Source organism: Euphorbia lathyris, chromosome 2 (assembly GCF_963576675.1).
Source record: "Euphorbia lathyris chromosome 2, ddEupLath1.1, whole genome shotgun sequence".
Lineage (NCBI taxonomy): Eukaryota > Viridiplantae > Streptophyta > Magnoliopsida > Malpighiales > Euphorbiaceae > Euphorbia > Euphorbia lathyris.
The window spans coordinates 46,929,571-46,939,569 of record NC_088911.1 but is presented as its reverse complement, the minus strand read 5'-3'; the positions used below and the strand labels follow the sequence as shown (position 1 = coordinate 46,939,569).

General features: G+C 36.4%; 2 protein-coding genes across 2 annotated transcripts; one reads left to right on the top strand and one right to left on the bottom strand.

Moving 5' to 3' along the window:
* The first annotated feature begins 1,403 nt into the window (after positions 1-1,403).
* LOC136218057 (receptor-like protein EIX1) lies at positions 1,404-4,798 on the top strand. Its single transcript, XM_066004791.1, has one exon. The coding sequence runs from the start codon at positions 1,423-1,425 to the stop codon at positions 4,450-4,452; it is 3,030 nt and encodes a 1,009-aa protein (XP_065860863.1). The 5' UTR covers positions 1,404-1,422; the 3' UTR covers positions 4,453-4,798.
* A 254-nt stretch (positions 4,799-5,052) lies between these two features.
* LOC136218058 (thioredoxin-like fold domain-containing protein MRL7L, chloroplastic) lies at positions 5,053-7,525 on the bottom strand. The gene is given in 7 exon segments (XM_066004793.1): positions 5,053-5,244; positions 5,246-5,370; positions 5,455-5,566; positions 5,653-5,734; positions 5,813-6,378; positions 6,484-6,634; positions 7,319-7,525. Coding segments are annotated over 6 exon segments (1,071 nt in total). The 5' UTR covers positions 6,631-6,634; positions 7,319-7,525; the 3' UTR covers positions 5,053-5,205.
* Between the last annotated feature and the right edge of the window lie 2,474 nt (positions 7,526-9,999).

Genomic DNA, 9,999 nt, shown 5'->3' with positions numbered 1-9,999 from the left:
AATTGATACTTCTCATGCAAACCAGAAAACTGAACGGTGAAGTAAAACAAATCGCGATTCTAAGCCCGAGTTACTGGGGGAAATCAATGATCTAATAGCAAATAGGTTATATAGGATAAGTTGAATGCAGTGAGACAAATCAATTGTAGTTATTCTACAGGATTTCAACACATTTTCATAAGTTGAATATAGTAGATTATCACCTAACTGTGGAAACTTTTCAACTCTATTGAAGTGGATGCACAATGATAATTTGAGCATTTCAATTGTTGACTCGAATAGGGGAAATTATTGGGAGATCCTGGATCTTCCATCTCAAATGGAGGATCCCTGTACACATTTTTACATGTATAGTGTGGACCACACATGTTATAGGAAACTCCACTAATGGGCATTTAGAATTGCTGTCCCATCAAAAGATAGAGATATTTGATTGCTCAAGTCTGTTAAAGCAAATGCAAAAGGGGCAACATTTTTCAAATCACAGAATCACCACCGGTACAAGATCTTTCCAGCTTTAGTAATAATTTCTGGGAAGTTTGAAACTTTTAGAGCAGATACCAAATTAGTTTCAATCACAGCATCAATTGTCACACACTGTGATACAAGAAAAGAATGTAAGAGACAAGAAACTGCATAAAGAAGAACGGAGTGTACATATGAGAATTTAATGGCTTTACTTACTCTCTGTAGCAGTTCCATATGATTTGCACAGCCTTCTCTAATTCGTCTCGAATTCTTTCATTTTTCTTTGGTCTGGTCAGAACACAATAATGTTTAGGTGAAAGATTCAAAGAATCCGACTACAGACACATCATAAATTGAACCAAGGGATGTGTTTACTCTTTCACAAGCATTAAACACATTGTCGCCCAAAGTTATATCATAGTGAACACCTCCATGCTTCACATTGGCATCCATTTCAGGTCGATAGAATTGTGCTACTGTGCTACCAGCAGATACAGATAAGGGTGGAGCAAGGCAAGGCAAGGCAGGGACGGAGATGTATTCCTCATTCCGTCTCCAATGATTGGAGAGACCGGAGACGGATTAAAAGTTTCCGGGCTTTTTCAGTACTCATCCCCTCCACCGCGTGCCCTCACATATGATAAAAGAAAAAGAAAAACCGATAGAAGAGAAAACATAGATAGTAATACATCACGGAAATACGAAAGCCACATATGATGTCAGTGAGCAATAGTAGCAGATAATAAGAAAAGTTGTTTAATTGGACGGCCGGAAATGAAAAATTTGAAATTAAGGGCACGAGGATTATATTCTAATACAAATACTATAAAGTAGTCATTTTTATAATCGTTTTGGTTTCACTTTCACACGGTGAAAGGGAATCTCTGTTTCCAAGAAGGTCAACGATGACAGCTCTAAGCAACAGATCTAACGAAGTCCAGTGATAAGATAAGAATGCTGAAACTCACTCTGTTTTACTACTTGACTACTTACAAATCAAGCATGAATGTCAATTTTCCCTTCCAACAATTCATTTCTCTTTTTCTTCTATTATTTTATGTTCATATTACGACTTTCATCAGTCTTTGCAATGGAGAGCTCCTTATCAACTGCATAGACACTGAGAGAGATGCACTTTTAGCCCTAAAAAATGGTCTATCAGATCCTTCTGCTAGGTTATCTTCTTGGGTTGGTGATGATTGCTGCCGATGGAAGGGAATTCAATGCAACAACCAAACTGGAAATGTTGTCAAGCTTGATCTTCGAAACCCCTTTCGGTTCAGAAGCCTTGATGTTTATGCTTTGTCAGAAAAGGAAGTGGAAGATTATAAAAGCTTGTGCTTAAGTGGTGAGTTGAGTTCCTCTTTGCTCCATTTGAAGCATCTGAATTACTTGGACTTGAGCTTGAACAATTTTGAAGGAATTCAAATCCCTGAATTTCTGGGTTCTTTCCAGAATCTAAGGTATCTCAATCTCTCATACTCGTCATTTACCGGACAAGTTCCTCCCCATCTTGGGAATTTGTCGAATTTGCAATATCTAGACATTAATGGATATTCATATAACATTTTTGGTGCTAGTGGATTGTATGTAGAGAATCCAGAATGGCTCTTTGGTCTCTACTCTTTGAAATATCTTGACATGGGATCTATACAAATCAATAGCACACAAGGTGTTTGGTTAAATGCCATCAATAGGATTCCTTCTTTGCTAGAATTGCATTTACATGAATGTGAGCTTGCAGATATTCTCGTTACTCTTCCTTTTGTTAATTTTACTTCTCTTTTGGTTCTTGATCTTTCAAAAAACTCCTTCAACTCTTCAATACCCCAATGGTTGTTTAATCTTACTAGCCTTGCCAAACTCGATCTCAGCTCGAATTCTTTTAGCGGCTCCATCCCTAGTGGTTTTTCCAATTTAGTATCTCTTCAAGACCTTGATTTGTCCTTAAATGGCTTTATTGGAGGTGAGTTGTTAGCAAGCTCTTTTGGGAACCTTTGCACCTTGAAGAACCTAAAACTTGCAGCAAATAAATTCAGTGGTCAGATTTCTGAATTTCTTAGAGGGTTTTCTGTGTGTTCTTCTCCAAAGTTGGTGTCGTTTGATCTAAATTCTAATCAGTTTAGTGGTGAATTGCCTGATTTATTTGGGAATCTAAAGAACTTGCGAGTTCTTGACTTTGCCTACAACTCTTTTTGGGGTTCAATTCCATCAACTATTGGAAATTTATCATCTTTGGAATTCCTTTACCTTCACTCTAATAAGATGAATGGAAGCATCCCCGAAAGCTTCGGTCAACTATCGAAGCTGGTAGATCTCAATCTCAATGCCAATTCCTGGGAAGGTGTTATGACAGAAGTTCATCTGATGAACCTCAGCAGTTTGGAAACTATAATGCTTTCAAATGATCCAACCAAGTCTTTGATTCTCAACGTCAATCATGACTGGATTCCTCCCTTCAAGCTCAAATACATCCAACTTGAAAATTGTAGGGTGGGTCCTTCCTTTCCTATGTATCTTCAGGTTCAGAATGAACTCACTCAAGTGACACTCGTCAATGCTGGAATTGCCGATACCATACCTGAAGGATGGTTTTCCAAGTTATCTTCTCATCTTGTCACATTGGATTTATCTGATAACTACATCAAGGGGAAGCTTCCGCTCAAGCTGGAGTTTCCAAAGCTACAAATCATAGACTTAAGTTCTAACGAATTTGAGGGCCCTTTGCCACTTTGGTCAACAAATGTAACGCAGTTTTATCTTCATTACAACAAATTTTCAGGGAGCATTCCTGAAAATATTGGTGAATTAATGCCCAGACTGCAAAATTTGCATCTCTCTGACAATCTTCTGAATGGTACGATTCCATCAACCATATGTAAGATGATAGATTTGCAAGTTCTTGCTTTGAGGAACAATAAACTTCATGGAGAACTCATCGCTTGCTGGGAAAATATGCAATCTTTGTGGGTTGTGGATGCCTCAAACAACAGTCTATCAGGAAGAATTCCTGCATCACTCGGTTATGTACGATCACTAGGAATGTTATTATTGAGCAACAACAGTCTGGATGGGGAAATTCCATCTGCATTGCAAAATTGTTCAGTATTATCAAGCATTGACCTTGGAGGAAATAGACTGTCAGGAGATTTTCCTTCATGGATAGGAGTGAATGTATCATCAGTATTCATGCTACGCCTTCGATCTAACATGCTGGGTGGACATATTCCACGACAAATCTGCAGCCTTCGGTATCTTCATTTCCTAGATCTTTCCCACAATAATTTCTCTGGGATGATCCCCAGCTGTATGGATAATCTGACTTCCTTAGTCTATGGAAACAGCAGCGAGCAGTACTATCATAACTTCCAGTACCGCTTAGCCTACTTCAAGGAACAAACAATGGTTGTAACAAAGGGAAGAGAGTATGAATTCAATCGCAACATTGCATTAATGAATGCTATTGATCTTTCAGAAAACAATCTAGAAGGAAAAATTCCAGACGAGATGACAAGCCTTAAAGCTTTGGTCCTCTTGAATTTATCTAGGAATCACATAAGTGGAAGCATCCCTGCCGAGATTGGGAACCTAAACATGTTGGAAACGTTTGATCTATCGCATAACAATTTTTCTGGGACGGTTCCTGAAAGTTTGTCTTCTTTAACATTTTTAAGTCATTTAGACTTGTCTTACAATAACTTATCAGGAAAGATACCTACAGGAAATCAACTGCAGTCACTGAATGCTTCTTCAATTTATGAGGGCAATCCATTTGTCTGCGGGTTTCCTCTACAAGCTAAGTGTCCTGGAGATGAAACAGTGGTAAATTCTGGTGATGAAGATGGTAGTGGTGGAGAAGATGAGAATGACTCTACAAATCCGGGCCTTTATGTTAGCATAGGAATTGGTTTTATTGTAGGCTTTCTAGGTGCCTTTTTAGGTACTTTACATAGAAAACGGTTGCCGTGGCATAAAGCTAAATAGCAACATCTTCCACTGTTGGATGAATCTGGGAGTCTCACAGTACAGAAAAATGCTCAACAGTTTTCCAAGAGAAGAAAGACAAGGAAACGGTTGGTACATCTGAATGCAAGTCTTTCCAGCTCTTGGCTTGCTGCTGTGGCGTTCAGTGAGTAATTTCTTCAATGTGAAAGTAGCAACCTAACGGAAAGTAGGAACGTAACTTTGTAAGATTTTTGTTTATATATATATAATATCACAAGCTCTATGCAGCTATTAATAGTACATGTTATCGTCGAAAGCTGAGTATCTTTTCAGTTTCATAATAAACAAAAAGAAAAATTGCAGACTCTATTGAATGACTTCTGCTCCATAGAGAACCTGCTAAATGTTAAATATGGGTGTCATTGAAATTTCAGTTGTAAATTCTTGGTTTTCCCCCAGATACTCTAAAAAATTACCTTGAAAATGAAACAATGAAAATCACAGAAGGCATGCCTCTATAAAAATGAAACAAATTCATTATCAACCGTAATTGATACTTCTCATGCAAACCAGAAAACTGAACAGTGAAGCAAAACAATTGAGATTCTAAGCACGAGACACTGGGGAAAATAAATAATCTAATAGAAGATAGCTCTACAGTTAATATATAATATATGATTAACTGAATGCAGTGATGCAAATCATTTGCAGCTATTCCACAGAAGTAACTTGAATACATGTCCATAAGTTGAATATAGTAGATTGTCACCTAACTGTGCAAACTTTTAAACTCTATTGAAGTGGATGTACAACGATAATTTGAGCATTTTCAATTGTTGACTGGAATAGATGGGATCAATTCCTGGCTATCTCCAATGTCACTTAAACAAGGAGGCATACCCGCTCCATAATAGAAGTAAGCCATAATTTTTGAGAACTCGTCCGGACTTCGAATTACTGTACCATCAAAAGAGAGAGATTTGATTGCTTAAGTCAAAAGATAAAGCAAATGCAAATAAAAGCACCAAATCACAGAATCACCTTTCTCACGGTACAAGATCTTTCCAGCCTTAGTAAATATAATTTCTGGAAAGTTTGAGACTTTTAGAGCAGATACCAAATCAGTTTCAACCACAGCATCAATTGCCACACACTGACACAACAATAGAATGTAAGTGACAAGCAACTCCACAAAAAAAGAATGGATTGTAAAAATGAGAATTTAATGGCTTTACTTACTCTCGGCGAAGGTAGCCCGCAGTTCCATATGATGTGCACAGCCTTCTCCAATTCGTTTCGAATCCTTTCGTTTTCCTCTGGTCTGTTTAGAATACAATGTTTAGGTGAAAGATTTAAGGAATTGTACTACAGACACATCACAAATTGAAAGAGAAGCAACCTTTTATAGCGGTTATGTATTAGGATGATCAAAGGACTGATGTCTTTGAACACGGTTTCCTCCCATTCTGCAGAAGTTACGTCTTTGATCGGAACAATGTAATTATCATCTTTCCAAACTATTTCATTTTCACTATCGTAGTTCTCATCATCGTCATCATCCTTCTTAACATTCTTGATAGTAATCTTGTTAAAGAATTGATCCAAGTTGAATCCGCGCCCATCAGCGTCTTCAGGCCAATCAGGATCCTCCTCCTCTATTACAAGCGGATAATCAGCTACAAGCTTTTGCATCTTTATCTTTTTCTCTTCAGCATCGAACTCTTCATCATCATCAGGGAGCTTACTGATCACTTCTCTAATTTTCCTTCTCCATTCACGTCTCTCTTCAGCATTCATAAGATATGGGTCATTCATCTGATCACCTGTTCCTGCTGCAGAATCATCCTCATCCTCATCAGTATCACTAGATTCTTCCCATTTCTTTTTCTTTCCATCGCCTGATGTGAATGTTTCAACTGTTTCAGAAGCTCTTGCTGTGGTAGTTCTGGATCTACCATCATGTAGCTTTTAGAAAGGAATGGTTTTCTTTATAAGAAATTGATTTCAATAAAAAAAAAAAACAAAATAAAGGAATTGATAGTTTAATAAATAGGAATGACTGGAAAGCACCTCCAAAGGAGCCTTTAAAGACATGTGAGTAGAAGAACAATATGAAACCTCAGAGATGCTTTGAGAAGCTGAAGGAAAACTTTTCAGACTGTAGTGTTTTCCAGGTGAAAACAAGGTCTGAAACCTTAATGTATGCTGTAGTGCCATATTTCTGCAAATAATCCACCATTGAAAATGATTAGACTTGAAATATTAACATATCCAGAACACAATTTTAAGACCAATACAAATTCAAAATTCAGCACACAATAAAGATAAGTAAATAAAGAAAGTGATCAACTAAAAAACGGTTTATATCATTCAAGCTGAGGTGAAAATTCAATTTCGAGATTTGGCCCATTTCTGGGATGAGACACATTAAGTCAAGTCCATTGAAGATGTAATTGAACCCAGAAGAAATTTCTACACCTAGGAAAGAAATATGTAGGTGTTTCCAAGTTGTAATATCACTAGTATCTGTACCAGAGGAAGAATTATGTTTTTTTTTTTAAATTGCAACACAGAATTTCAAAATTCTAACATCAGTTGGATGTGAAAACACTTAAACTGCTGATAATCATACAGTCTATCCGAGACCTAAACATTCAACAAACTCATGGTTTAGAAATAAGCAGAAGAACCTCAAAACTTATAGGAATTAGAAGAAATCCAGATAAGGAGCGATAGAGTAAAGGGTATTGAGGAATTCTCCTAGAAAATGAACTCCCGGTTGATAATAGCAAATAGGCAGTCTAGTACAGTGTGAGTTGAAAGAAAAAGAAAAATCAACAGAAGATAGACAATAATAATGAAATACGAAAGCCACATAACAGTAGATAATAAGAAAAGCTCAAACCAGACGGCCGGAAATGAAGGTCAAAATTATAATCCTGCTGTATCTGCTTCTACTAGTAGTTGGTGAACAGAGAGTGTATATCAGAGGAGGATAACCTTTTTTTAGTGCTCTTCGACTCAATCTCTATTTCTTGTGTACTTTCCGCAAGCGGGTGATAATTCTGGCTCTCGCTCTAGCCTGAAGAGCCGATAGCAGCTATAGAATTGTTTATTTTTTCAAATTGAACCTGAACTTTGCCGGTGTAAGTGGGCCTCTTCTAATACGAATCCCACTTAATAAATAAAGGCTTAATGTTTCTCCAGCTCCCTTAACTTATTTAAATTGATCATTTTACTCCTCCAACTCATCGAATGTCCTATTTATCCTTTTAACTCTATAAAAATGGTATTTCTCACCTCTTTAATTTGTCCAAATTTGTCATTTTACCCATTCGCAACTCATCGAATATCCTATTTACCCTCTTAATTCCATAAAAGTGGTATTTCTCACCATTTATGATCCTATTTACCCTCTTTAACTCCATAAAAATGGTATTTCTTATCCCTTTATAGTAGTAAAAAAAGTTGAAAAGAGAAAGAACGAATTAAAAATACAAATAACAAGCACGTTAATATAAACAAGTTAAATACATTATATGTAGGGATAATGTACCAAAATAGACCTATGATTTTTGGGAAAATATCAATTTAGGTTCCACTTACAAAATAGCATAAATATAGGTTTAACGTTTAAAAGAAGTTATCAATTTAGACTTCGATAACGGATTATAAGGGGTGAAAAATACCACTTTTATGGAGTTAAGGGGGTAAATAGAACATTCTATGAGTTGGGGGAGAAATGGACAAGTTGAGGGAGTGAGAAATACCACTTTTATAGAGTTAAGGGGGTAAATAGGACATTCGATGAGTTGAGGGGGTAAAATGACCAATTTGGATAAGTTAAGGGGGCTGGGGAAGTATTAGGCCATAAATAAAATATTTTCTCTGCACATAAATTAAGAAATGCAATTAATATAGTGTCAAATTAATAAATTTATATTGGTTAACTACAAAAATTCTCTCATATAATGGAGGGGAATAAGCCTTGGAATGTTAAAAAACTTATGAATGAAGATAAAAAAATTAATGCTTGAATAAAAAACTAAACTAAAAATGAATGGAGTGAGTAATAAGGGATATTATAATATGCATAGAAGGTCTTTCATTTGACATGGAGAACCGGGTACTTCTAATAATTTTCCATTAATTCATAAATTGAATCCTCACTAACAGTTTTATTAACTAAAAAGTTGGGTAAATTTCATCAATGGTGTACAACATTTGCCCAATTTCACATTTTGATGTACAACATTCAATTTGTCTCACTAATATGTACGAACTTATAGATGACCTCTCACTATGGTGCACTATGGTGTACAACAAGTAAAAATGATCGGTCAATGCTCAGTCAACGCGCCACCTCAGCTTTAACCGGTCAAAAAAAATCAACCACTTAATATAAAATTACTTCTATACCCCTACATCTCCATCTATTCATCTTCTTACCTTCCTTTCTTTCTATATCTTCAAATTTCTTTCTCTCCCAGTCTTCAAACTTGTGATGGTGTTTATGCTGGAGAATTAGGGATTGCTAAAGAATTGGGGAAATTAACCCAATTGCGAAAACTTGCTGCAAAACAAGTCACTGAAGATCATGCTTCTAAGCTTTCTGCAGCTATTATGAAAATGGACAATCTTGTTTCCCTTTCATTAGAAGCAGAGAATTCAGGAAGCAAATGAAGTTCGAGTCTTTTGTCGGAATTTGAAGCCTTTTCTCCTCCGCCTCTCATTGAAAAGGTGATTTTATCAGGTGGCTTAATTGAAATCCCTAATTAGGTTTTCGCCATTAGAGAACTGAGAATACTGAGTTTATCGGATTCTAATTTGTTGGAGAATTCGATTTCAATGCTTCAATTTCTTCCCAAATTGAAGCATCTTGCTCTCTACAATGCCTGCAAGACGAAGATCATTGGTAGAGAATTTTGCGAGAGTGGTGGTTTTCCGAAGCTGGAAAGTCTGACGATAAATTCTTGTTTTCTTGTGGAGTGGAAAAAGATTGGGAATGGAGGTTTTCCGAGTTTGAAGTATCTGTGTTTTCGAAATTGTTTGAAATTGAGGTTTGTTCCTGAAGGTTTGGAGGATGTTTTAACACTTGAAGGATTGAGCTTGATGCCATTGTATAATAAATTATAACATACTGATTCATGGGCTGACTTTAGAGGGAAGATTGGATGATGCGTGGAAACTGTTTGATGAAATGCGGAAAAGAGACGTTATTCTAGTAAGAGAGATTGGAAGTTTTAGAGAGAGACAAGAGTTAGAGAGAGAAATGCAAAAAGAGAGACGAGATATAGAAAATGAAGGAAGGGAGGGAGTGAGTTCTATTTTTTTTCAATTTGGAAGGGATGAGGGTATTTTAGTAATTCCATATTAGGGGTGTGAGTTTTTTACTTTTAAAGTGGTCAAAATGCTGACGTGGTCTTTTATTTTTCATTTTTGATTTTTTTTATGAAATAAACTTTATATTAAGTGGTTGATTTTTTATTTTTTACTTTTTGACCGGTCAAAGCTGAGGTAGTGCGTTGACCGAGCGTTTTTAGCTGTTGTACACCATAGTGGGAGGTCACCTATAAGTTCGTACAT

What these genes read in the sequence shown, in the direction of transcription:
- LOC136218057 (XM_066004791.1), top strand. Translation starts at nt 1,423, where the DNA reads ATGCTGAAACTCACTCTGTTTTACTACTTGACTACTTACAAATCAAGC.